General features: G+C 50.7%; 10 protein-coding genes across 10 annotated transcripts; 6 read left to right on the top strand and 4 right to left on the bottom strand.

The window, feature by feature from the left end:
- Positions 1-363: 363 nt before the first annotated feature.
- Positions 364-1,649, bottom strand: PENARI_c007G03215 (Mn(2+) transporter ATX2; the record flags this gene model as incomplete). The annotated part of the gene is made up of 3 exons (XM_022630832.1): positions 364-541; positions 589-1,545; positions 1,600-1,649. The coding sequence occupies 3 exons, from the start codon at positions 1,647-1,649 to the stop codon at positions 364-366; spliced, it is 1,185 nt and encodes a 394-aa protein (XP_022489279.1).
- Positions 1,650-2,299: 650 nt separating this feature from the next.
- On the bottom strand, positions 2,300-3,085 carry PENARI_c007G04955 (uncharacterized protein; the record flags this gene model as incomplete). Its single annotated transcript, XM_022630922.1, has 1 exon — positions 2,300-3,085. The coding sequence occupies one exon, from the start codon at positions 3,083-3,085 to the stop codon at positions 2,300-2,302; it is 786 nt and encodes a 261-aa protein (XP_022489156.1).
- A 2,224-nt stretch (positions 3,086-5,309) lies between these two features.
- On the top strand, positions 5,310-7,002 carry hat1 (histone acetyltransferase catalytic subunit HAT1; the record flags this gene model as incomplete). The annotated part of the gene is made up of 4 exons (XM_022630831.1): positions 5,310-5,328; positions 5,386-5,661; positions 5,717-5,981; positions 6,036-7,002. 4 exons carry the CDS (start codon positions 5,310-5,312, stop codon positions 7,000-7,002), a joined length of 1,527 nt encoding a protein of 508 aa, XP_022489278.1.
- Positions 7,003-8,238: 1,236 nt separating this feature from the next.
- On the top strand, positions 8,239-10,282 carry PENARI_c007G08824 (pentatricopeptide repeat protein; the record flags this gene model as incomplete). Its single annotated transcript, XM_022631082.1, has 2 exons — positions 8,239-8,856; positions 8,918-10,282. The coding sequence occupies 2 exons, from the start codon at positions 8,239-8,241 to the stop codon at positions 10,280-10,282; spliced, it is 1,983 nt and encodes a 660-aa protein (XP_022489036.1).
- A 631-nt stretch (positions 10,283-10,913) lies between these two features.
- On the top strand, positions 10,914-11,357 carry PENARI_c007G02046 (uncharacterized protein; the record flags this gene model as incomplete). The annotated part of the gene is made up of 1 exon (XM_022630766.1): positions 10,914-11,357. One exon carries the CDS (start codon positions 10,914-10,916, stop codon positions 11,355-11,357), a length of 444 nt encoding a protein of 147 aa, XP_022488931.1.
- A 2,486-nt stretch (positions 11,358-13,843) lies between these two features.
- PENARI_c007G11920 (putative phospholipase A2 (PlaA)) lies at positions 13,844-16,216 on the bottom strand (the record flags this gene model as incomplete). Its single annotated transcript, XM_022631239.1, has 1 exon — positions 13,844-16,216. The coding sequence occupies one exon, from the start codon at positions 16,214-16,216 to the stop codon at positions 13,844-13,846; it is 2,373 nt and encodes a 790-aa protein (XP_022489275.1).
- A 460-nt stretch (positions 16,217-16,676) lies between these two features.
- On the top strand, positions 16,677-18,662 carry PENARI_c007G03153 (EXO70 family protein; the record flags this gene model as incomplete). The annotated part of the gene is made up of 3 exons (XM_022630827.1): positions 16,677-16,957; positions 17,010-17,227; positions 17,281-18,662. 3 exons carry the CDS (start codon positions 16,677-16,679, stop codon positions 18,660-18,662), a joined length of 1,881 nt encoding a protein of 626 aa, XP_022489369.1.
- Positions 18,663-18,875: 213 nt separating this feature from the next.
- On the top strand, positions 18,876-20,720 carry ade13 (adenylosuccinase ADE13; the record flags this gene model as incomplete). The annotated part of the gene is made up of 8 exons (XM_022631074.1): positions 18,876-18,927; positions 19,002-19,088; positions 19,165-19,892; positions 19,942-20,058; positions 20,107-20,179; positions 20,229-20,307; positions 20,356-20,420; positions 20,470-20,720. The coding sequence occupies 8 exons, from the start codon at positions 18,876-18,878 to the stop codon at positions 20,718-20,720; spliced, it is 1,452 nt and encodes a 483-aa protein (XP_022489444.1).
- Positions 20,721-21,780: 1,060 nt separating this feature from the next.
- On the bottom strand, positions 21,781-22,098 carry PENARI_c007G08164 (uncharacterized protein; the record flags this gene model as incomplete). The annotated part of the gene is made up of 1 exon (XM_022631056.1): positions 21,781-22,098. One exon carries the CDS (start codon positions 22,096-22,098, stop codon positions 21,781-21,783), a length of 318 nt encoding a protein of 105 aa, XP_022489061.1.
- Positions 22,099-23,874: 1,776 nt separating this feature from the next.
- PENARI_c007G01599 (PDK/BCKDK family protein kinase) lies at positions 23,875-25,744 on the top strand (the record flags this gene model as incomplete). The annotated part of the gene is made up of 6 exons (XM_022630751.1): positions 23,875-23,986; positions 24,033-24,181; positions 24,228-25,210; positions 25,260-25,272; positions 25,447-25,553; positions 25,621-25,744. The coding sequence occupies 6 exons, from the start codon at positions 23,875-23,877 to the stop codon at positions 25,742-25,744; spliced, it is 1,488 nt and encodes a 495-aa protein (XP_022489410.1).
- Positions 25,745-26,448: the final 704 nt, after the last annotated feature.

Raw genomic sequence — 26,448 nt, 5'->3', positions numbered from 1 at the left:
ATGGGACTTGGCCGGGGTGCCGATGATTCAGACTGACGAGCCTTGACGAATCTTGTCATCACCCCACGGATGACATGATTTAAAGAGTGCCGAATCTAGGGGATAGTCAGGTCTTAAATACCTACGGCCTGTGGCATAACGCTACGTAGATGTGATCGTGAGATACCATGCAATTATGACCGACATTCCATTTGCCAGTTGTACAAGTCTAATATAACAGCCTATTCTCTTCTATCCAATCTCCCAGCTAGACCCCGTCACCGTCAGTAAATGTTAAACAAATAGGGTATATGCTCCCAAGATGTGATCTTTTCAGCGAAAACGTAAAAGCAGCATGACACATCTTTAGAACTGTGTACCTGTTTAGTGGGCATGTCCGATCTGCAAGAACAGAGGCAGGATCATGCCCAAAACAGAAGCAATCAAGTCTCTCATCGACTTATCCGATCCACTCTGATCCCGGTCACCGTATCCGTTGACGGGCAGTTCGCGTGGCGATGAGCCCGGGCCATTTTCTTGCATGGTGTGCATAGCAACGTACCTACGAGGATCAGTAAAAAACCAAGTAAGTCATCTCGGAAAACTTACAAGAAAGTGCCTCCGGAGAAAAGCAGAAGCATTCCAGTGCGCCAGTGAGTGCCTGCCTCATCGGCGGTGGAAGATCCCATCATCTGTACAAAGAGGAAAGTGGCCAAAGCGCCGAGCGGAGCAGCAAGACTGAAGACCAGTAGATGCGCTCTGGCTGTACGGCTTGACAGGCCCTGCTTGAGCAGGACAGAGGTCAGACCGAAGGACGCGGGTGCCTTGTGTACCATGATCGCCAAGAAGATAATGAAGCTCAGCCCGGTATCGGAGCTAGATGCGCCCAAGGCAATTCCGTCCGCCGCAGCATGGATCACCAGGCCGGTAGTGGTCGCGAAGCTGTGGCCACGTCTGGCGTGGTTTGCATCCAGCAGACCTCCCTCGCGAGAGGGTGAGGAGCCCCGTCGCAGTCCCGATCCAAGGTTATCCAGGGAGATATGGTATGGGGTCCGGTCGGTCTTGGTAGGCGCTGCGAATTCGGGTAGTTTGTCGACGAGGTACATCAGGATGAATCCGCTGATGAGGGCGATTCCAATCCACGCATGGGGTGAGCTCTCCTCATTTTCGTCGCTTGATCCTTTGCTTGATTTGTCGCCCGACGATTCCTCCTTCCGGGCACGCAGCCGCTGCGAGTCGGTTTCGTCGATGCGAATGATGGGCACTGTCTCTTCTCTTTCCAAGGGCAGGCCTGGGACAACAGTATCAGATGGAATGTTGGCGCTGGCTTCATTTGAACCAAAGGCGGTTGTCACAGCGGGTGCCTGGTGCCATTGGACAGCTGTCGCCCGGGTATTGAGTTCCTTGGGATTGAGGGAGTTGGCGCTGTAAAGGGTCTCGATACCCTCCGGGATAATCACGATCAAAGAAGTCCCCACCAAAACTCCCATGCCAATGGAAGATATTAATCGTAGTTGGGATGGGGAGAGTGTAAAAGCGAGAGGTAATGAGCCAACGACAAAGGATCTGCCAATCAAGAACTGTTAGCTGTTGCTTTGAATATATAGCCAAGTTCCTCACGTTATTGCCATCACAATGCTCAAAGCGAGCAGAGTGAATAGTCCCTCCATGATGTGCAAACTAGACGTCAATCATGGTGAGGTGGAGAGTAACGTGTCGGAAGGGCAGAAGTTCGGGACCCACGTCAGGTACCGCTTTCGATCAAAACACAGGGGAAGTATGAGTTCAAGGAATTCAGGGACCAGCCTATATAGGGCTCTGCAAGGCTGATTCTAGATTGTATTGTCGGACTGTAACAACACTACACGAACTATACAGGGTCGCCCTGGTTTGCCCCTCTGGCCCTTGTTGCTTTTCTCGTCGATCTTTGTTCTATTTACGGGGTACAGCCCCTAGTATATGGATTGTTAAATCACGAAGGCCATCATTCAAGTTTAGCAAAATTATATGAAATATATTCTACAAGACCCTCTATTTTAAAACTTAAACAGCATCAATTACGATCTACCCCGCGGTCCTTATCGCGTGTGAAGTTCCAAGTCACGGCTGACATTCGCCTCCTTGGGCACTCGGAATCCCAAGTAGGGTAAATATCTCGCCGGATGCCAATAAACGAACAGGGCGACGCATGGATAGATGGCGAGAGCATCAAAGACATACAGGGCCATTCATGCGTATTCAGGTAGCCAGTATTGCCCTCCGTAAATTCCACCAGTCGATAAACAGATCGAACCTGATAAGAATAAGCAATGAAAAGGAATCAAAGTGGAAAACTCACAAGAATCAGAATTGTGGTGAGATTAACCACTCGCAACAAAGCAGGCCAATGCTTATTCTTGGCAATGCCATCAATGATATACTCCTTCTCCCCAAGGTCCTCGTATCGCTCACTGAGCGACTTTGCAAATCGTTTCGAAGTAAAGTTGAAGCGGACAGCAGCCACGGCAAACAAGCCAAAAGCCGCTAGCTGGATAATGACGCCAGCCTGTGCAATGTGCGTTCCTCTATCAAGCTTGTCCTGTGCATCTATATCCGTGGAATCGACCGAAGAAATCATCACGGCACCAATAAGCTGGAGAAGCAGAGCGATGATATCAAATCCAACAAAGATCGGTGTGATCCATCGGGGAGGGACACAACACAGTCGTAGAGTGCGCGCCTCTTGGGGGACTATAAGAATCAGACTACGACTAAACAGGATATAGCAACATGCGGCCATGAGAACCGGAGCGAGGATGACAAGGCAGAGTTGAAGGGCGTAGACCGATCTATCAGTTACGTTCTGGACAGAAACACAGCGGGCAATGTAGCCAACAGCTTCCACTAGTATAAGTGAGACCTGAAGAAGTAAAAGAGTCCGAATATACATACTTGCAGCTGCCACCACCATGACGCTCCAAACCCAGGCTTTGTATTGAATCCATTGGACCAATGTCAACATAAACGCAATGGCATAGAGGACGGCTGCAACAATTGAAACAGCCAAAGATGGATTGTAATGATAATGAGAGTGGTTCTCCCTCGTAGCCCTGTTGATCAACGACATTGAAGTAAATGACTCTGAAGTGCTGTGAGTACATCAGTGCAGGGGTCCCACCTTTATAAAACAGCAAAATCGGCATTGAAGTGCCCGAAGTCCGGTTATACTGTACAGGACTCAGTTACTTGTCGGATTTCGTAATTTCCAGGTTCCCACAAAAGCCCGCCACTTTCGTCCCGCGAACTAAACGATGAAGCAATTACCCAATTAGGCCATGCCAAGCATCAATCAGCGAATCATCCTGGCCAATAGGCGATGAAGTGGATTCAGCCCCCGGAGCTTAAGTGTCCCACACGGCCATCTAGTCTACGAATTCCTTTCCTATTTAGACCTGAAAGATGACACGCTCGCATAGCGATGCCTTTTCATGGTAACCCAAGCAAAGGCTGTTCGAGCTGTCGGCAAAGACGAATCAAGGTACTGGTAGCTCAGCCTCATACTTGATCGCAAACTAACGTGGTCTAGTGTGACCGGCTGGTTCCTATATGCTCGCAATGCAAGCGAGCCAACAAAGACTGCGGCGGCTATCAAGACCTCCCATCTCTGATGTTCCGCAATGAGAACGACAAAACAGCTCGACGGAGCGCAGAGGCGAAAGCCAAAACAGTGGCTCGTCGAAAGCTGGAGGATACGGCAGCTTTAGAGTCTGATATATCAAGCCCTATCCCACGATCCGAGCGTGTTCCGACAGATACTGTACTATGTAGAAGAGCGGATCAGTTGCTTCTAGCTCCTCCACGCATTGTCATCTCGCTCTCCTCCCCTGTGGAGGAACAAGGGCTGAAGTTCTTTATTAATCGTTTTGTGACACCGAAAGTTGCCAGACCTGATGGTTCCCCACATGCACTACAGCCTTCCCATTATTTTAGGGCAACGAAGTTTGATCAGTCGGCTCGAGATGCCGTCATCTCGGTGGGCCTTGCTGCCATGTCCAATGTCAATCGTGATAAAGCACTGCGAACATTATCGAGAGAGAAACATGCTACGGTCATCAGTGCTTTCCAGAAGGCAGTGGGTAACCCTTCCCAGGCAAATCCAGACAGTACCTTTCACATGATGTGATGTTGAGCTTATACGAGGTAAGGCATGATGACCGCAATGCGATTACTTTTCCAGTCCAATCACTAACTCGCGCAGATGGTCAGTTGCTCCCCAAACCAAATAGATCGCTGGACAGTGCATCTAGACGGTGCTTCTGCGTTGCTCAGACAATCAACGTTCAAACGGGCAATGACGACTTTGGACCATCGTGCACAATTGCAATTCTACTTTGCATCAATCGTCAAATATTTCCTGCCGAGAAGAAATATTCCCCCAGATTTGTTAAACTGGTCACCAGAACTCATAGCATCTGCACCACTGGAGATTATCCCAGCTGTCAAGCTTGTCACATATTGATAAGATCCATGAAGTTCGATGTATCTCTGCGGGAAAAAGACCACGACCCACGAACAGTGGTCACCTCAGCATATTTGTTTGAGGCCGAGCTTCGAGAATGGGAGACCGCTCTTCCAGAAACATGGTCCATCATCACGAAATTTCAGATGAGTCAGATGATCGCCAGTATACCTTTTATGGTCAATATCATGTCCACAGAGACTTATGGGTTTCAAGAGTTTTCAACCACTTTCGCTGGGGATGGCTGCTGGTTAACGAGCTAATCTTAAGCCAAATTTCGAGCATGAGGTGGCCCACGGCAGATGACTTTTCTCAACGACAGCAAGCATTGGACACGATTTCTTGCGCGGCAATTGGCATCTGCGCCGGAGCTGCAAGCCAGGAGGCTCTCTCCCGGCGCGGCACTGTTGTTGAATACCCGTCACATGTGCCACCACTCAACGGTATCTTCATGCTGCTTTTCCCGTTGTCTGTCGCTGGCGGTACAGCTGGGGTACCGGATTAAGTTCATGGATGGGTAATTAGCACTCTTGAGCGAATAGGGCGTATCATGGGGATCCAGCGAGCCATTGAAATGATACCACAGCTAAAGAAGACCCATTGGTAATGGAAAATGGACCAGGAGCGGTGGCAACAGAGGTATATGTAATTATAGCTAATAGTTCAGATGAATAACTTAGACAGTGAATCTGGCGATACTAAGAGTATGAAACCAGACGCTAGTCCGGATTAGGCCGTGATTTAATGACGCGGCGGACCTGACGCGGGTAACGCGCGCTTTTGCTCTCTCTTCAACAATTTGACCTTGGCATCTCAAATCCATACAGTCAAAATGGCGAGCGAAGCTGGATGTAAGTCGCATCAAGATGCGCCAGCAATCAATGAGTACTAATTGATCTTCGATGCAGGGTCATGCGACGCCAACGATGCGGTCCATATCACCGTTGTTCAACCGGGCGAAAAGAAGCCCAAGACACTGTCGACCTTCCACCCTCAATTCACATATCCTATATTTGGCGATGATGAACAGATCTTTGGCTACAAGGGGCTAATTATCCGTTTGCGCTTTGCCGCTCATGATCTGCGGCCTCACTGTCACATTTCCTACGATGAGAAGTTCAAGCCGATCGGCGATACACAGGCTCTCAACCTTCTCGATACATTGAAGCCTTTTGTTCAGGAAGGTGAGTCCGAAATTTTATCCCATATCAGCGACATAAGCTAAGCTTTATTGCGCAGAGGCATTCGGCAATCTTCAAGACTACGAGAAAGCCGTCCAGGACGACCCAAATGCCAAGGACTTCAAGCCCCCGGGCGAGTTTGTTATTGGATACGATATTGGAGACAGGAAATATGAGGTTTGGGCTGGACCACTTGCAGACCCGGAAGTGCGCAAACTTCTGGATCGAGTCCAGGTCCTCGTCTCTCTTTTCATTGAGGCCGGAACCCCTCTGGAGACTGATGACCCAGAATGGACGCTCGAGCGGTGGACTGTCTACTTCGTGTGGGTATTCCTTCTGCTTGCTGGCTTTATAACCCAGGCTAATCAATAATGCAGATATGAGAAGGTGACACCTCCAACACCGACGGCCTCGTCATACTCCATCGTTGGATATGCCACAACATACCGCTATTGGCGTTACCAGCGGGATCTCTCGGAGGCGCCCACAGTCAAGAACGGTGACTTTCCACTACCCGAAGTCAAAGTCTCCGAGCTTCCCTCCCGGATTCGCATTGCGCAGTTCCTCATTCTCCCTTCGCACAGCCGCTCCGGTCACGGCAACCAACTATACACCACAATCCACGCCGCCTGCATCGCAGACCCGACCGTAGTGGAATTGACCGTCGAAGACCCCAATGAACAATTTGACGCACTACGGGACACAGCTGATTACACTCTGCTGCAACCAGAGTTCCTGAAGCACAACGTCAACCTCAACCCTGATCCGCATGGATCGTATTCGCAAAAGAAACGCCCGCGCGTGGTCCCTACTTCCGCACTGATCCCTACCAAGGTTCTCCAAGATATTCGTACATCGTTCAAGATTGAAACCACCCAGTTCGCACACATCCTGGAAATGTATCTGCTGGGCCAGATTCCTAAGAGCCACCGCCTGGCTGGTGGCACGAACCTCGCCCGGCTTTTGATCAAAAAGTACAAGGCTACTGACGAAAATGACCGTCGGTACTACTGGTGGCGCATGCTCACCAAGCAGCGTCTCTATAAGAAGCACAAAGAACTCCTGAACGAATTGGAGCTTCTTGACCGGGTGGAGAAACTCGATGCTACAGTCCAAAACGTGGAAGAGGGATATGAAATCACATTGGATGCGCTCGAGGCTCGGATGTCAGAGGGTGGTGCGGGAGAAGATGGGGAGGGCTCCGAGGGAGAGTGGGAAGACCTGCGAGAGGTTGGAGCTCCTACTGGAAGCCGCGACAAACGTGTCAAGCGTAAGCTCACGGTCATGGACGATGAAGATGAGGAGGAGGATGGGGCTGGGCTTGCCAAGCGGCCAAAAGTTTAGACTCGCCATGAGCAGCTCTTTCTACGTGTTCTACTATTAATTATTATCCCAATGGCTTGGAATGATGAAATGAGAAATCTGATTTCCTACTAATGTCTCAATGAACTTGAAAGTAACCAAATATCTCAGAAGTAATCGTTGATTGAAGTAATCGCTGATAGTATGTGGATACGCAGAGATATAAAAAAGACAGCGGTAGATAGCAGTCAACCTGAGCCAGATTGGGCTCGGCGCTTCTCTTTTTCCGGCCACCTCCATCGCATCTCATGGAGCTTGATTGAATCCATTGCTACACTTAACATCTCCAAATACACCAACGGAGCCCTTCACTGGGCCCTAGTTCAATTACTGAATCCATATTCGACTGTGGATCTGCACACCGCGCTTTTCTGAAATCGTGCGCTATCCTTTAAATCTCCCACTTTCACCCACTTCGTCGATCGCATTCCAAGATGGTAGGCTCTAGTACCTCAGAACCCCCTCTGGATATATTCTGACACTATATTATACAGCTTCCCCTCGGCCTGCTTACGGCCGCCCAAGGCCACCCCATGCTGGTGGAGCTGAAGAACGGCGAAACCCTCAACGGCCACCTGGTCACCTGCGACAACTTCATGAACCTGATTCTCCGCGAGGTGGTACAGACAAGCCCGGAAGGCGACCGCTTCTTCAGATTACCTGAAGTCTACATCCGAGGCAACAACGTATGTGGTGAATCACCCCATTTTGCCATTCCATATACTGACAGTCACCCAGATCAAATACCTACGAGTCCCCGAGGAAATTGTCGATATCGTCAAGGAACAGCAACAGAACCAACCACAAAACCGTCGCGGCGGTCACGGGAGAGACGGTGAGCGTGGCCGCGGCCGCGGTGGTGGTCGTGGTGGACGTGGTCGCGGTCGGGGTCGAGGCAACTAAGAGACAAGCCTGCATGATTTAAGAAGAAGTCAAACGAGATACCCCCGGAGGAGACGGTGGTAAGGTCGCTCGGAAGATCCGGTGGAACATTATCGAGCATGGCCGTGGCGTATCGGGCTCTGTATTTTCACGGGATCTGGGTCACTTCGATTTACACCTAGAAATGTTACAACTAAAAACCCGGACTTGAGCTCTCTTTTCCTGTAAACTGTCAAGCAAATATTCCCGGCACGAGGATTGTGGGATGTCACGTGATATCAAGTCGAGATCAAATCCGCGGAGTTCAACAGTCCAACTCAGTAGATGCGAGCCAACATGTCACGGCGAGCGCTGGTTCTCGATGGACTATGGTATTCCCTGTGTCCATCGTTTACCACTACCTGTCGCTCAACAATATTTCACAAACACAGCCGAGACTTGAGGATATCGCGGTTACCCCCGATCTCCATCGTGAATTCGACTTCAAGACGGTGCTACAGCAACACATTCGGCAACAACCCCAATCCGACCCAATACCCAGACTATAATAACTCCCAAACACCCCGAGACCTGAACTCAAACGGGAATCCCGAGCAAGATGGTACTTGGCCCAGCCAGAAAACCCGGCGCGAACACATGCGACCACGGAAAAGTTGGCATCCCCGAACATACCATAAGGTGCAGGATGACCTCCTCAACAAGCCAGATCATGCGCTAGAGGCGCTGTTACAATACATGGCAGATAAACAACCGAACCTTCGACACACAACACAAGTGCTGCGGCTGCTCATTCGGGATCGTCATATCCGGCCAACAGCTCGCCACTATAAAGCATTGATCCTCGCCAATACAGACTGCGAGCGGGGATCACCAGAGATAGTGCGTGGACTACTGGAGGAGATGGAGGAGAACGGGATTACAGCGGACTCGGGTACGCTTCATGGTGCATTGCAGGTAGGTGACAGTTTCGCACGGCGTGAATTGTGAATTGAAGCTTACCATTGAATTTTCACAGGTCCTCGCTGTACATCCGGACTATTTACTACGACAGGAAATCCTCTGCAAGCTTCGAGACCGGTGGCTTACGTTGAGTCCGGCCGGGTGGCATTTCGTGGTGGCCGGTCTTCTCCGCGAGAACCAGATCGAGCTTGCGCTTGAGCAAGCTGCGCTGATGGAGCGAAAGGATATATTTGTGGAGAATTGGCTACATGGTATGATTATTTACACGCTTTGCGACCATCAAGAGTTCCATGAGGTATTCGACTTGATGCGCGCTCGAGTCGACCAAGGCCATGACATGAGCAATTCTCTTTGGGCACATGTCCTGACCACGGCGAGCGAAGCTCTCCATCATCCTACCGTTCGCTTCGTGTGGCGGCGCATGGTTGAACTGGACTACATGCATCCACCGGCTGAAGTCTGCGATAACGTTCTTAAGGTGGCATCCAAGGTTGGCGACACGGAACTTTCAAGCTCAGTGTCCCGCTACCTCGATCAGAACAATATTAAACTTGGTCGCGGGCAACATGAGCATCTTGTCGAGGCGCATGTGTCAGCTGGAGACCTCCCAGCTGCGTTTGAAGCACTCTGCGCCATGCATGAATCCGGAACCCCGCTTGCAGACTCCTCGACCGCGGCCGTCCTTGCATACATGATCGAAAATAAAACCGATCGCCGGGAGGCCTGGCAGATGCTCAAGCGGCTGAAGAATGAAAAACGATCCATTCCCATCGAATGTGTTCGTGCCGTCGTCGACCTCTGCGAACACGATGCCCATGAGGACCCATCGGTGGTCGACGATGGCGTGGGCTTCTACAAAGAGCTCTACACCTTATGTCCCGAGGGGGCGGATGTCCGAGTCTACAACGCGCTGATTCGAATGTGCCGAACGGCGAAGAACCGCCAATCAGGCATGTTCCTAGTAAAAGAGATGGCGTCGCTCGGGGTTGTACCGAACGCAATTACCTTTGAGTCTATCATCCTCATGTGCCTGGACGCTGGCAACTTCCGCTCCGGCTTCATGTACTTCCAAGACCTGATCAAGCGGGACGCCAAGGTCAGCCAGGAAACACAAAAGGAAATCCTCGAGATCTGCAGTGGATCAGTGGATGAATTTGCAATGCGACTGCAGTATCACCCTTCAATCAGAGAAGACGTGCAGAAGCTCGACGAGGAGATTCAGCAACAGAAGGAGGAATGGAAGGAACTGGAGGAGTCGGGGAAACCTATCCACCCAGCGGTTCGTCGCATGAATATGTCGCACGACGAACGGATCGCGTGGAACAAAGAACGCCGCAAGAGGAAACGCCGGTTAATGGCTATTGCGCGAAATAAGGAAGAAGGCCATCCTGAAAGTCCTGAAAATGGATCTCTGGAGTGAAACCACAGGGGAAGCTCTCATGTTTCAATCACAAGTCGACGGCATGTTGCCTGAAATATGCAGCCAAGCTTCCTTCTGCATTCCTGAGGTCCAGGGGCAAAGAGTCCCCTCGGTCGGTATGTATATATATCAACTTCTGTACAACACATTGGGCCAATTGCCCGAACTTGGCACGTTTACATGTACTTCCCTGTTTCTTTGCTTTTGCCTCTTTGCTGTGTAAAATCCTGAAGCCTTGAACCACATCCCTGTGGACCCGGCTATAAATAGGCTCCGTTCATCTGAAACGCGCTTTCACTGACGATCAGGGCACAGAAGTCGGATAGTAAGACCTTGGAAGGAGGATCAAACGGCGACCGATACCAAGAGTCAAAGATGCAATTTATCGAGAACTCAAAGCAGTTCCTAAGACTCCGTATATTCCAGAGTAACGTTATAACGTTAACTTAACGAGGAATCCCCTACATGTAAGTGATCGGCAGAGTGGGTTTCCAAAGACCAAGGGGAGAAATGAACCCTGCACTCCAACTATATAACCCCCGACCTCTCTCCCAATTCCTGTCAACTCTCACCCTCAATTGTACTCTCTGTATATCATTGAACATATCCATCCTTACGTCAATAATTCATAATGCAACTCACAAACCTCCTCCCCTTCCTCGGCCTTGCCACTGCCCTCCCCGCCACCAACAACCTAGCCAACAGCAACACAATCACTCAAGAAATCGCCTGGAACGTGTCAAACTTCAAACTGGGCTGTTCGTCCGGAGGTTGCTACTACGACTTCAACATCACCGGCAACGGCAACAACTACACCCCCAAATTCAGTACCCACTGCAAAGGGGCCGAGAACAAGAAGGTCTACTGCGACGACAAGAACATCACTACGACTGTCGTGCCGTCGGGTAACCCTCTCTGGACCGTTGACGTTACCCACCGCTGGACTACCTATCTCGATGCTGAGCACCATGATCTCGCGACTTGGTACCAGGAGGGCGCGAAGAATGTGACGGTGGTTGACCACAAGCCGTTCAACTTTACTATGAAGCCTACTGAGGAGTATGGTGTTGCGTAAACAGTTGCTCTTCTGTCTTTTTGGTCCCTATGTATCGTTTGAGGGAATTGAGTCCCTTGGGAACTGGTGTTTTTAATGTAATGGACTCTTGCTTGAGTCTGGCGCACGCCGGCATGTCGCTCCTTAATGTCTGGCGTTGGGCGCCTTTAGATTTGGATATATTGGAATATTTCTTGTACTTATGATTCCTGAAGAAATTGACTGATCTATACTATTTTCTATACTACATGGTACTTGTATACTTGATTGTACCTGATAAGTTACTTGATAACTATCTTGATATCCGGAGTGACATCATCGCCACGCCTCACGCGACTCTGCCTCCGTAAACATTCTACATTCTTTGCATATAAGCTGCTCTCCAAAGACCCATACAATTCCATGTCCAAGTCCTGAATATTGCTCGCTACGAGCTACCCCCCAATGGTAAGGCCAAGCTTCACTCCATCGGGGACACCAATACTAACCAACCCAGTCATCAATCCTCCGCCAAATAGTCGCAGGTCCAAGACTCCAACACCCAGAAGCAGGACTGGATCTCTGCTATGTAACCGACAGCGGTATATATACACTCTCCAACCGCACCCACAACCAACCCCAAAAACCATAGCTGACCCACGCAGTGATCGCAACCTCCGGCCCCTCAGCAACATACCCACAGCGCGCATACCGCAACCCACTAGACGCTCTAGTAACCTTCCTCGACAGCAAACATGGCAAAAATTGGTGTATCTGGGAGTTCCGCGCCGAAGGCACAGGATACCCAGACAGCGAAGTCTACGATCGAATCCACCACTTCCCCTGGCCAGACCACCACCCACCACCCTTCGCGCTGATCCCGAATATAATGGGCAGTATGCGAAACTGGCTTCAGCACCTTCGCGATAACAAAGATGAGAACAAGGAAAACGAAAAGGGACAGGGGCAGCGAGTCGCTGTGGTACATTGCAAAGCCGGCAAGGGGCGCAGCGGAACGGTCGCTTGTTCATACCTTATCAGTCAGGAAGGGTGGAAGAAGGAGGATGCCCTGCTGCGATTTACGGAGCGGCGGATGCGCGTGGGATTCGGGCATGGTGTTAGCATCCCGAGTCAATTGCGTTATGTTGGCTATGTGGATCGGTGGACGAACCAGATGGGGAAACAGTATGTTGAGCGGCCTGTTGAGATCCTTGAGGTTCATATCTGGGGGTTGAGGGACGGGGTGAAGGTTGCTGTGGAGGGGTATGAGAATGAAGGGAAGAAGATCAAGTGTGTGCATTTGTTCCATCGGAGTGAGCGCACTGTTGTTGAAGACTGTGATTCTGCGCCTGAACCTGAGTCGGAGGGTGGCAGTGACAAGAAGTTGGATTTACCAACTGGGAAACCACTTCCGTCGGCTGCTACTTGGTCGCCTACAGCCTCGGGGTCACAATCCGACGTCTCGGGAACAAGCACAGGCGCAGGAGCACCAGGGCAACGCCTGCCCGCCGTAATCTTCCGACCCAACAAACCAGTCATAGTCCCAAACTCAGATGTGAATATCGACTTCGAACGACGCAGCAAAGCCTCCTACACAGGCTTCGCAATGGTAACATCCATCGCACATGTCTGGTTCAACGCGTACTTCGAAGGCGGCGCAGACCACGACTCAGGCGTCTTCGAGACAGAATGGGGCGCCATGGATGGGATCAAGGGCAGCGCGAGAAAGGGGATTCGCGCACTTGACAAGCTCAAGGTTGTATGGCGGTATCCCCCACCCGAATCAGTGGGCCTCAGTGTCAGTGCCACCGGCGAGGGCAAAGGGAAGAGCGTCGATACGACTGCTTCGGTGGAAGGGAGGCCGATCAGCGAGCCCAAGCCTGGGGATCCAATTCCCGAGAGTGAGCCTGCTGATTGGCGTGGGCATGCGGATAAAGATGAGAAAAAGGATTCGTCGGAGAGTTCATCGGTAAACAGTTATTCGGCTGGTGTGTCGGCGAAGGCGAAGGGAATGGCGCATGCGCTTGAGAAGGAACTTGGGTTGAGAAAACAGGGGGATGAGAGTAAAGATGTGAGTCTTGCTGGGAGTGAGGATGAGATGGGATTTACTACAGATGAAGAAGGGAGAAAGGTGAAGGCGAAGAAGAGTACTGAGGACGATGTAGGGTTGGAAGGGGTGAAGACGAATCTTGGGAAGAATGGGGAGGATAAGGATAAATAGTATAGTAACTGCCAGCATTGTATATGTGCATTTGCATTGCATTTTTGGATATACGATATACCATTATGATCATGACTGTGTATTGGAATTGAAATATTGCATTGATTATGCTATGATCACAGTTCGTCTTACTCTGTACTGTACACAAATGGAAATACATGAGACGCTGAAACATGAGATCTAGATGTAGCTAATTCTATTTAGTTGGGTCCGTAAAATGGAGAGATGGGAAATGCGTCATCTCGTGCTACCTTGCAGCGACAGACAGCATTGGATCGATGTGTCGATCGACCGTCAAACATCACAATTACAGAGGAACAAAGCCCTCCATCTTCTTCCGATGCTCTTGCGCCTCCTTATTCAAACGATCGGACTTCTTCCGCTCGTAAACAGCACGGACAACACGACGGGTCTGCTCCTCACCTTGAGAGAAGTTGGCCCTGGCAAGACCAACAACGGCATCAATCTGCTCAGGCGTGTAGACGAAGTTCCACGTAGACAAGAAATCATCAACCTCGGGATCAATCGAATTGGGGTGAGGAGCTAGCGGCTTTTCAGGGTCTTTGGTCTGGGAGGCATCCTGTCTCATAGAGTGGGCTGCTGCACGGGGACGAGTTTGAGGCTTGGTTGGGACGTCTGGTGCGTCCGGGTTTGGAAGAAAAGGGAAGTAGACCACAGCGATACCGGCGTCTGGGCGCATGAGGTGAAAGTCCGATTCTGAGTGGTCTTCGCTATGGGGCGGATCGAAGAGTCGTTTCGATGGTGGAGGTTCCTCGTTTGAGGTGCGCTCTTCTGTGGTACCGACCCAGACGTTGCAGTACCCTAGGTCCGTACTGGCGCTGGAATTTTGGCCAGAGAGTGACTTGCTCGGGTCATTACTTTTGGCTTTGTTCAGTTTTTTGGTTGCTTGGACGTCGGTGATATTTTGGGGTTCGCGCAGGGCGTTTTCAGCATCCTCGATGCTTGAGTTCGCTTTGGGCCAGCCGGCGCCGACTGGCCAGCCTTTGATACCACGCTGTCTGGCGTATCCATCCACGACAGAAAGCCAATTCTCTTGTTTGATGTCTGCAGATGCATCAAATGCAATAATGACATCGACATCACGTCCGGGTCGAATAAGCGGGTAGATCGGGAGGTTGTTGCTCATGCCTGCGTCCATAAGACGCAAGTGGTGGTTTCGGAAGATAGACTCTGGACAGGAATCGGGGAGTTGATCTTTCATGCCCATCACATAATTTGGTATGCCCGCAGGATCAATGGGGTGCACTCTGATCAGATCTTGGTTCTTGCCCTGGATGAGGGAATCGACACCACCAAAGCCAGCAAGACCCTTGACCAGTGGTCGGATCTCTTTGTAATAATGGGACAAAGTCGCACAGAAAGCGCTGCCCCAGACCCCCATCAGCCCGGGAATTCTCAACTCTGGAATAGGGAGATATTCAGAAGTAACCTCAGAGCGACCTGCGTAGAAGTGGCGACCGAGTGCCCAGGTAGGAATGCCGGCATTGAGTTCTTCACAGAAAAATTCATAAGGAGTAAACTCGAACCACTGGAACCATGCTTCGTTTCGTGATTTCCTCATCAGCTGTTCGGGTGTGGGCTTCTTTTGACCCTTGGTATTTTCATCCTCGAGAACAGGGATCTCATGGCGGACTGCTGTGTATATAGGAAGCGGATGGGCCCCATCCATTAAATTGACTCTTTGGTTGGACAGTTTGAAATCCCGATCTGAAACCCCAAGCTCTCCTCTTGGAACCAATAGTCTCGCTGCGAGGAGCAATCCGTAGATATCCACCAGTCCGAAATCCGCTCCAGGGTCGCCTTTCAACTTTTCCACAAAACCGCTGAGAAGGAATTTGTTTGTCGGGGCAGTTGTCAGCAGGTTAAGGGCTGCAGGCGGGAATGCAATATGAACACCAAGCCGATTCTTCAAGTGATCAACCAGCTTGTTGAAGTCCCGATGCGCGATGGACGAGTGGTACAGAGTCTGCAGCCAGCAGCTGCCGCTGACACCGGCAGTGTAGGTGACACAGTCCCACAGCCCTGCTTCCTGCGCTGCCAGATACGAGCCAGTACCCGCAACAAGTGCGCGCAGACCACCTCCAGAGCCACACATGGCAATGACTGGGACATCGTCAGGATGGATATCCTCCTCGGCAATGCCGAGGTATGATGCCAATGCCTTCACGACTCTCTTTTGCCGATGGCGCCTGAACATTTGCTCCTCATCACAGAGCTCACCGCTCACGCGTACCTTAGCATCGAGCAGAATTTCAGGATTGATATCCGGGTCTTGCGCCTCCTTCCAGATATCATCCGCCAATGAGCCAGGAGATAGAGAGAGCTCTCGCTGGAGCTTATGTACAGTAGCTGGGATGATCCTTGCCCAGTCCGGGATAATCATGTTGGTAATGCTGCCCACGTCTACCCATTCAGCAGAGCCAACAGTATGCTTGACGCCATCCAGCTTGTGCACAATGTTATTCCAGATGGAGCCATAGTCCTTCTCTTGATCTGGGAGACGTGAAGGTGCATTGGACTTAGAATCATCCGTAACTTGCGATTTAGAGGTGCTGAAGCGCGCTTTCGCTCTGGGGTGAGACCATTCCGCCACAGTATATGCAGCTAGGGCGGCCGGGGGAACCGTCCATTTAAGTCCAGTTACCCTCGCAGCACCCATTGTCATGAGATGAGAAGGTCGAATGGAAGAGGCATGCAGCATGCAGGTCCCTTGAGAGTAAGAAAAGGTAAAGAGCTAACCCTGCCTACTTTTCCAAGCCACTGCACGAATCGGGACCTGGCGATTAAGCATGACGTAATCGCTCAACAGATTTGCTACCACATCATGCCATGCCACTGTAGTCTGTTGGTAGCTGGTAAAAGGAGATCCGATCTACAATATTCATATGATCAAACAAAAGTTTCCATCACGTCAATTGGACTGTTGAATGTCTAAAAGTGCCAACTTTCAAGCTCTATGCACGTGATCCGGCATCACGGGCCGGGCTGCTTTGGGACTAGCGTGCCAAACAGTCTGGGGAGCTTATCATCGGAGGTCGGAGGGACACTTCATACCTACACTCACCCTAGACATGACCGTCTCGGGCATGGTCTTTGATTGCTTTGATTGAACTGTTACTATGGTGGCTCGGAATACTGCCTACGCTGAGGAGAGCGCAGAGGTCGAGGTGTTGTACGCCAACCTCGAGAAGCTCAACCGCCTCACAAAGAAGATCCAAGGGTCTATGGTGCGTCTAGAGACAGGCGGGAAAGTCGTGAAGGAAGCCATTGGCCCTATCTACAGCAACACTCAATCCCTGCAAATTACAAACAGCAACATTGACAAGGTCAATGATGCGATCGATCGCCTGCGCCAACCCCTCGATGCGAAGAACCGAGAAGATGGCATCATCCGTGCAGGGTATATGGCTCTATTTTCTGTCTGTAACTGTGGTTTACTGACTCTCCCCTAGACCACAGAGTTCCGGCCTCACGCATTATCTGTCGGCAATGAAACGTGTTGAAAAGGCGCTGGTCGACCTCAACACGACAAACCTGCGCTCCAACCAGAATGCGATTTCCGACTTCAATGCACTTCTGAACACCGGTAGTGCCAAGCTCCAGGAGATGCTACGGGTGGAGTTGAATCAGCACTCTACTCCCATTGAACCCCTACATTATCTGACCAAAGGTACCCATGCCGCCCAACCGACTGAGACCAAAACTAATACAAATTTCTTTCAGATCTACCTTTCCCATCCATCCCTGAAGAAACAATCTCTCATTTAGCGCCTCTGTGCTCGGCGGTCGGTTCCGCATCCGTTTATGGACCACAGCGCGGCAAGGGGGAGAACCCCGCGCTGAAGGTATACGCGGAGGTACGGGGACCCTATATCAAGAACAGCCTGCAGAATCTCTCTATTGCTTCCCTCAATACTGTTAAACGCCGACCGACCGATGGCCCGTACAGACAAGGCACCAATGGTATCGGCATCTATTCCAATGCGTTGGAGGGCTTCATCACAACAGAGCACAAAATTATCACTGAGATATTCACTGGAGACCAACAAGGTCTGGCTTTGCAGGCCACCTTCCTCTCGGCCATGGGTGAATACTCCAAAACATTGCGTGAGCTCAATCAGTACATCAAGGCCAATCTGATGACAGATTGCTTTCTCGCATTTGAGATTATTGAAATTGTGACAGCAATGTCCTATCGCATTGACACCAAGTCTGCAGAGCTCAAAAGCCTTTTGATTGAGGCCCTGCGACCTGTCCGCGACACTGCGAAATCGTCACTCTCTGAATTGCTCGAGGAAACGAAGCGCAAAGCTGCTACCACACCACTTCCGCCAGACGGCGGATCTGTGCCACTCGTGGAGGAAGTGATGAGTTCATTAGCCACACTGACTGGCTATTCAGGCCCATTGGCGTCTATTCTAACATCCTTGGGAGACGGGAATTGGCGTACCAAGTCCAATGCCGGGGGAAGCGCTCCTTTGGATGTGGGTCCGGATAGCGGCACCCTTCTTTCACATTTCATTCTGGACATGATCGAGGCCTTGATGACCTCTTTAGAAGCTCGTGGTCGGGCATTCCACCGATCCAAGGCTGCACTTGGTGTGTTCTTGTCTAACGTTTTCTGCATTGTCGACCGATCCATCCGACAGAGCCCGGAACTGGCACGTTACCTGGGCGCGCCTGACAGCATCGCCAGGATCGACACGTTCCGCAAACGTGCAACATCCACTTACCTTGATGCATGGAAGGAAACTTCCCAGTACCTCCTCGATGTTCAGTACACCTCCAGGTCCGGAGCACGAGCTAGTTCTGGAGGCGCGACGGATTCAAGTGCCATTGTCAAGAGTCTGTCGTCCAAGGACAGGGATGCGATCAAGGAAAAGTTCAAATCCTTCAATGCAAGCTTCGACGACATGTTGTCTCGGCACAAGAACCTTCACATGGAGCGTGAGGTGCGCACTGTGCTGACTCGGGAGCTACAGACTGTTCTCGAGCCTTTGTATGCGCGCTTTTACGATCGCTATGTCGAAATCGACAAGGGTCGTGGCAAGTACATCAAGTACGACAAGGCCAGCCTGTCTGTGCAACTAGCACAGCTGTCTTGATCACATAACGAGCAGATTATACAAGTTAATACCATAATGCCAAATTCTCGAACTATATATCACGTGATGTATGTAGATCTTGATAACGTGACTGATAAGCCCCGCTAATCGGGCTGCGGCAAAATTTCCTGCTCGCACATTGCCTTGTCATTGTCTGTTCGTCCATCCTGTAACTCAATTTGTCTTTTTGAGTCTTCAGACAATACCGACGGAATGTCCGGAAGCAACGATGTCTACCAGACCCCCCTCAACTCGCGTTATGCGAGTAAGTCGAACCATACCCCTCATAGAGGGGCAACCCCGGAAAACGTATAGATACTAATCACAGTCAATTGATAGGCACTGAGATGAAGTATCTCTTTTCTCCTCGCAAGCGTTTCTCCACTTGGAGACAGCTTTGGACCTGGCTCGCTGAGGCCCAGAAAGGTACGGGAGAATATCGAAACATGGCCGACATCGGATATGTTGAAGAGAGCATCCAAATTGACTGAATTGGCTACAGAGCTTGGCCTTCCCATTACCCAAGAGGCCCTCGATCAGATGAAGGCTCACGAGGTCATCCAGGATGACGAGTTCGCAGTTGCCGCCGAGGAGGAGAAGCGCCGGAGACACGACGTCATGGCCCACGTCCACGCCTTTGGACAGGTCGCCCCTGCTGCCGCCGGTATCATCCACTGGGGTGCCACCTCGTGCTACTGCACCGATAATGCCGATCTGATCCTGCTCCGCGATGGTCTCGACATCCTCATTCCCAAGCTAGCCGTTGTCGTCGACAAGCTATCCCAGTTCGCTCAGCAGTACAAGGACCTGCCTTGCCTGGGTTTCACTCACGGTCAACCCGCCCAGCTTGTCACTGTCGGCAAGCGTGCTTGTCTCTGGATCCAGGATCTGCTGATGGACCTGCGCAACCTCGAGAGAGCTCGTGACGACCTGCGCTTCCGTGGTGTCAAGGGTACCACCGGTACTCAGGCTTCTTTCCTCCAGATCTTCAACAGTGACCACGCCAAGGTCGAGAGACTCGACGAGCTCGTCACCGAGAAGGCCGGCTTCAGCTCTGCCTTCATCATCTCCAGTCAGACATACTCCCGCAAGATCGATGTTGATGTCGGCAACGCTTTGGGCTCTTTCGGTGCTACCTGCGAGCGCATCGGTATTGACATTCGTCATCTTGCCATGCTCAAGGAAGTTGAGGAGCCTTTCGAGAAGGACCAGATTGGCAGCAGTGCCATGGTAAGATTCCTGTTTCGTGTGGTTAAGGTTTGTGGCTGATTATTCGCAGGCCTACAAGCGTAACCCTATGCGCTCGGAGCGTCTGTGCTCGCTCGGACGTCACCTGCAGAACCTCCCCAAGGATGGTCTGGACACCTACTCCGCTCAGTGGTTCGAGCGATCTCTCGTGAGTACACCATCGCTTTGGGTGGAACATCGTATTGACTTTTACTAGGATGACAGTGCCATTCGCCGTATCAGCATTCCCGAACTCTACCTGTCCGCTGATGCCTGTCTCATTCTCCTGAGTGAGTTTTACTTTGAGTATACGTTGTGGATTATGACTAATTTCTCTAGACAACGTCACCTCCGGATTCGTGGTCTACCCCGAGGTCATCAAGCGCCATGTCAACGACGAGCTCCCCTTCATGGCCACGTAAGTGCCCAGCTTTGAATTGACAATCAACTGCTAACATTATATTAGTGAGAACATCATCATGGCCTGTGTTGCCAAGGGTCTCTCCCGCCAGGACGCCCACGAGGAGATCCGTAAGTTCTCTACACTCACTCACTGAATCTCCAAGCTAATTCAATACAGGTGTTCTCTCCCACCAGGCTGCCGACAACGTCAAGAAGCAGGGTAAGGACAACGACCTCATCGAGCGTATCCGCCGCACCGCCTTCTTCAACCCCATCATTCCCGAGCTCGAGACCCTCCTCGACGCCAGCACCTTTGTTGGCCGTGCTCCCCAGCAGGTTGAGAAGTTCACCACTACCGAGGTGGCTGCCGCCATCAAGCCCTACGCCGCTGTCATTGCCAAGGGCGAGACCTCTGCTCTGCACGTTTAAGCATGGAACTAGGCTTCAAGTCCAGATTTACGATAAAAAGAAGGAAAATGAATATAGAGGGAGTTATGTATATTGCCAAAATGAAAAGTTGAATAGCATCGGGCATGTCACATTTCTTGCCCCACTTCCCTACTTCCCCGATGCCCCGCGCACATCTGTGGCGTGAGAAAAGAGATGTGCGATGTGCGATATGCGATGTGCGTTATAGATGTGATATCATATATTCATTTTTGATTAAGGAACATATGAGCAAAGTGAACACATTCTAAAACCCGCTTTTGCCTGTATGATATGCAGTAAGAGATGGAGCCGCCCAAACAAAGGAAAATAGACATGGAATGTATGATCAGGCGGTTAACCTGACACTGAGAACTAATCAAACGCTGAGAACATGCAATCGTGCTGAAAAAGAAAGAAATAGAAACAAAGAAACAAAGAAACAGAGACATAAGCGTAAATGCAGAAGAGAATGCAGAAAAAGAACGGACAAGACACGCAGGCAAAATGCACAACAGCACCCACGCTGCATAGCTCTTAGGCGCCACTTGGGTATCTGCATGCCCAACAAGCCAGAGATACAGACCTCATCCCATCTCTAAGGAATATAGAAGGTCACGCGGACCGAGGCAAGACCCGGCAGCGAAGAGGATCCGTCAATCTGGCCTCAATGGCAATTCTTATCACCGAAAAATCTCCGGAGACAGGCCCGGCAATACACGGGAAAATGCGAGTGGGATGGTAAAAAAGAAGCGGAGCGCCTGTAAGCGCCTCCGACCCGACAAACCCCAAGAGGGAGCAGGATGCGCTCAAAGCCAGGAATCCGCCGCTCGGGCGTAGCGGAACAATTCCCCCCAAGTATGCAGTATATCCCAATATAGAAAAAAAGGCCGGTCACGAGGCCGGCATGATCAGGAGCAAGAGGGGACAGGGGACAGGGGACAAGGAAAGCAAACATGACATGCCAACCAGGACCCCCCACCAAGCCCCCCTTCTCCCCTCCCCCCACTAAACCCAGCAGGCCCGACCAACCCAAGCAGACACCGTTGGGAGACAGCTCAAGCTACTCGCGTTGAGGCGGGGCAGACTCGGCAGGCGGGACGGGGAGGTAGAAGAGGTCACGGACCAGCCAGACGATGTAGAGGACGGCGAGCACCCACAGCGAGGCCATGAGTTTGTAGGTTGAGGAGCGCCAGGTGACGCGGCGGATGAGGCGACGGCCATTGGGACCTTCGATGGGGCCGCGGCGAGGGGGGGACGGGGGAGGGAGGTGAGGTTGAGGTTGATGCTGGTGCTGGTGTTGTGGGTGGCCGTTTGACTGCATGAAGGGATAGGCGAGGGCCTCGTTCATCTCGCTGTGTGATGTTCGCCGGCGAGACATGTTGTGGAGGGCGGAGGGTATGGGAGTGTTAGATTTGTCTTTTTTTCGGAGGGTTCTAGCGGAGTATGTGTGTGTATTTAGGTATGATATATGGAAAGAAAGAAAGAGGGAGAGATTGGGATTGGGATTGGGATGGGATTGGCCTCTTGATCGCGGTTAGGGTTGTTTATTGGGGCTTTTTTTTTCTCTCTTATTTTTTTGAGGAAATTGGATGATTGCCAACGCACACAAAAGAGAGGGGCGCAATCACGACGAGCCAGTCAGAGGCAGTAATTGCACGTCAACAGCATGAGCTCGAAAAGGGAATCTCGAGTCTCCAGAAAGCGGAGCTGGTGGGTAAGGGCGAATAACGGTCTCCCGCATGTTTATGAAGACATATGGCCGGCAATCTACGGGGAACTTAGAAAAGATCTTGACTTGAGCGATATGACAAAAGTACAAAAGTACGGGTTGACCAGGTACTCGGGAGGTTCTGATATCGCGTTTTAGCTGTCTGCTTAGTCAGTGTACCTTCTAGACTATGACTTCATCCGGGGAACCGGCTATACTTCGGGTTGGATGTTATATACGCCCACAGTTTCTCATGTCTATTTTGAAAAAGGCTGTACTAGATTAGAAGAGAACAGTGGGAGCTGTCCATTTCGCTTCCATTTCGCTTTCATGTTGATCGTATTATCATGATTTCGCCGTGTTTAACCTGGTTTTTAAGATGTGTTCTAAGCTTGTCTTGAAGTTCGCGACTCCAGGGCTATCATGGCATTACAAATGGACACTCTCGTTGGCTACATCGATACTTTTATTTGATTATGAGAAGCAGCTCTGTAGTTCTCCCCTGTGGTGATTTAGGGTTCGCTTTGGTTGACCAGGCTGCACCTGTCGTTTATACGTCCGGGATTCCAAGGTTAACTACCTGTCAACATGACGATTCCTTCCTCTGACTCAACTTTTTCAAATCACGATCACCCTCCACAGTCACCTTCCATTTTTCAATCCCCCCAAGCCCTTTGAAAACAAACCGAATTCTCCAAAATGTTACCTCGCCCTCCTGGGTACACTGCCATGAATGATCTAGTGGCCATGCCGGTTCCGGCCACCGATCGTCTAAACATCTTCCTCCTGAAGACGCTGGTCCGACATTCAGAACTTCCTTCAAAAAGGAGGTGAAAAAAGAGAGGCCAAATTGGGGTGAAAACAACGCATGAAGTAGTATACTTGTGAGGCTTTCGTGTAGAGACTGTCCAATACTTCATTGCACTGTATACACATTTATGAACCCCCCACCCTGTAGGTAAGTGTAGATGGCCAATCAGGATGAAAACTACTATTTTTGCAAACAAGTCAAACTATACCTGTGGACGCTTTAGTGGAAAGCTTAGTCAGGGTACAGATAGACGATGACTTCATCTCGGACAAAGGGGAGATCCGGGGAATGGGGAGTCATATGATTTCTACAATTCAGTCGGCACGTGACTCTACCTATATCGTTGCCTATAGTTGAAATATAATTGGATGCAATAATAGAGAATAGAGAGAGTAGAGAAGAACAATGGAACATCTGAATATCGGATAGGTTATACCAGCACGTATGGTCTTGTGACGCATCCTCCGATATCCGGAGGAAGCGGATCTCCCCCCCCGGAGCGAAGTCGACCTCGGCAGTTGAAAACGTCCCGATATTACTCACACGCGACCTCTTCTTCTTCTCTCCCCAACTTTGGCTATTGGTGACTCTCCGTATCTACATTTTGTCAGGCCATTAGGCCCAATTTGCCCACTATGTGGAAGCCATCAGAAAGGCTGATGGAAACCATCAGACACTATGCTAGCTTCCCCGCAACCGGTGTCTCGCTGAGGCAGATGGTCCAATTTGGTGACCGTCCCTCGACAGGTATGTGCTGCAGATTTCCCTCAGAAACACCATCTGACTCGTCTAGGCACTCTGTTCCGCGCTTCTCAATTCCTCTCCGAGGAGCTCCCAATCCGGCTCGCACATCGGGTCCAGGATCTGGGCGAGCTCCCGGATGGACTGAGTGAAATGCCGTCCATCAAAAAAGTCCAGGACTGGTATGCGCAGTCGTTCGAGGTATGCAGTGTACTCACAATCGATGTGCATGAATTGACGGAATTAGGAAATCATTACTCTACCCCGCCCGACTCTGACTCAAGAAGTGAAAACGCGCCTGCTACGACCAGGCCGGATGGGCACTTCCAAGATCCTCTCAGAAACAACTCAGAATCCCAGTGTGCGCGACGGACAATACCGATCCTCGGTGACTGCGGGCAATTGCAACGGAAACGGAAAAGCGCCTTCCGCAGGCCGACGGTACTTCTTCCCTGCGGATGACCGCGGAGACTGGCCCCCGGAACTCAACGACTACAACCAACGATTCGCCAAGACTTTGCAGCAGATCAAGCGGCGTCACGACGGAGTTGTGACGACCGTCGCACAGGGTATATTGGAGTGGAAACGGGTGCGGCAACGCATGCAGATCGACTCGACCATTCAGTCATTCCTCGACCGGTTTTACATGTCCCGTATCGGTATACGAATGCTGATTGGTCAACACATTGCACTCACGGAACAAACACACGTCAAACATCCCAACTATGTCGGAATAATCTGTACTAAGACCAACGTCCGCGATATTGCACTCGAGGCCATTGAGAATGCCCGCTTCGTCTGTGAGGACTACTATGGTCTCTTCGAGGCGCCCAAGGTGCAGCTGGTGTGCAAGGACGATTTGAACTTCATGTATGTCCCGGGCCATCTCTCGCACATGCTCTTTGAGACTCTCAAGAACTCCCTGCGAGCGGTCGTGGAACAGCATGGCGCCGACAAGGAAGACTTCCCCGTGACCAAGGTTATTGTTGCCGAAGGCAAAGAAGATATCACCATCAAGGTCTCTGACGAGGGTGGTGGTATTCCCCGATCGGCCATTCCCCTTGTGTGGACTTATATGTACACAACGGTAGAGCAGACTCCCAACTTAGACCCCGACTTCGACAAGAACGATTTCAAGGCACCCATGGCTGGATTTGGATACGGTCTACCGATCAGTAGACTGTACGCCCGGTACTTTGGCGGTGATCTGAAGCTGATCAGTATGGAGGGGTAAGTCTTTTTCCACGAATTCGTCTGAATCATTCTAACATCAAACCAGCTACGGAACCGACGTCTACCTCCACCTAAACCGTCTCTCTTCCAGCTCGGAACCCCTGCAATGACAATCACCCGTCATGAGAGACGGTCGGGTCCGGATCACCACCCAGCACCGCCTGCACCCCGTATACAATGAACCGGAACCCAAACCCGCACCGCCTCGAGGACTGACACTGATGAACGCTCAGGCCCACTACGCGCGCATGCGCAGCCGTGAGGTCTCAGAGCGCAAGCAGGTGGGAGACGCAGAGAGTCTGTTCCACTCGGAACAGCGGAGGAAAGAAGAAGATGAGATGTAGGTAGCATTGGGCTTCACACATGCTCGTCTTGGCTTTGATTCTCTGTGACTGACTTGCTTTAAGTCTTGGATCTTCTCCCTTCCGATTTTGGTGGCTGCTGCTTTTAAGCATGATTCAGCAGTCTGATGATGAAGGCTCGTCCTATCCTGAGTGTGCCACCTTGCCTACCTTTCTAGGTATCTTCTGAGGTGATATTCGAGAAATGAGGGAGAGTCCCCAAAAACACAAACACAAACTACCTGGCCTGGAGGATGTTTCCTTCTGGTCTTTCATCCCCATGATACCCATTACCCTTACTATCCATGATCCATTATCCATTTCATTTCTCACTTCTCTCCCTCTTTCTCTGTGGTTGGTTCTGTCATGGATTTGGCTTCTTTGTACAGTACCTTGTTATTAGTTTTAGCGAATTATACATAGTCAACCTGTTTCATTCTACACTGGTTCGTTCGTGGTTGATATCAGGCTAAACAGCATGTAGACCTATGATAGCTCTACATGACACCCAACATTTCGATCTTTCGTTATATGGCTATAGTGGAGTCTCGAAAGTGTAGCTATTCAGGGTATAGCAGAAATCCCCAACTCTTCTTTGGCCAATAGAAAATAGGCAAGGCTATCAAGCAAGATATTCCAAAGTGAATTAACAAGGAGAAACAAAAGTAGAGCGAGAACAATACTTAAACGGTGAATCTCTCTTCCCTCCACCTCTCCCATCCTTCTTCCACCCTGTTTCTCCAAGAGCATCATACCATTCTTCCACAAAATGTATGGTATTTCTTCGCTTTAACTTCCTCACCCTATATACCGAGAAATAACCCCAACCCATTCAATATTCTATTCTTCATGGGGTTCGCTATATACATGTAAGTATCTACCTACGGGATGAAC

Source organism: Penicillium arizonense (assembly GCF_001773325.1).
Source record: "Penicillium arizonense strain CBS 141311 chromosome Unknown PENARI_contig007, whole genome shotgun sequence".
NCBI classification, from domain to species: Eukaryota; Fungi; Ascomycota; class Eurotiomycetes; order Eurotiales; family Aspergillaceae; genus Penicillium; species Penicillium arizonense.
The sequence above is the reverse complement of the archived record's forward strand: the minus strand, read 5'-3'. Positions and strand labels throughout refer to the sequence as shown.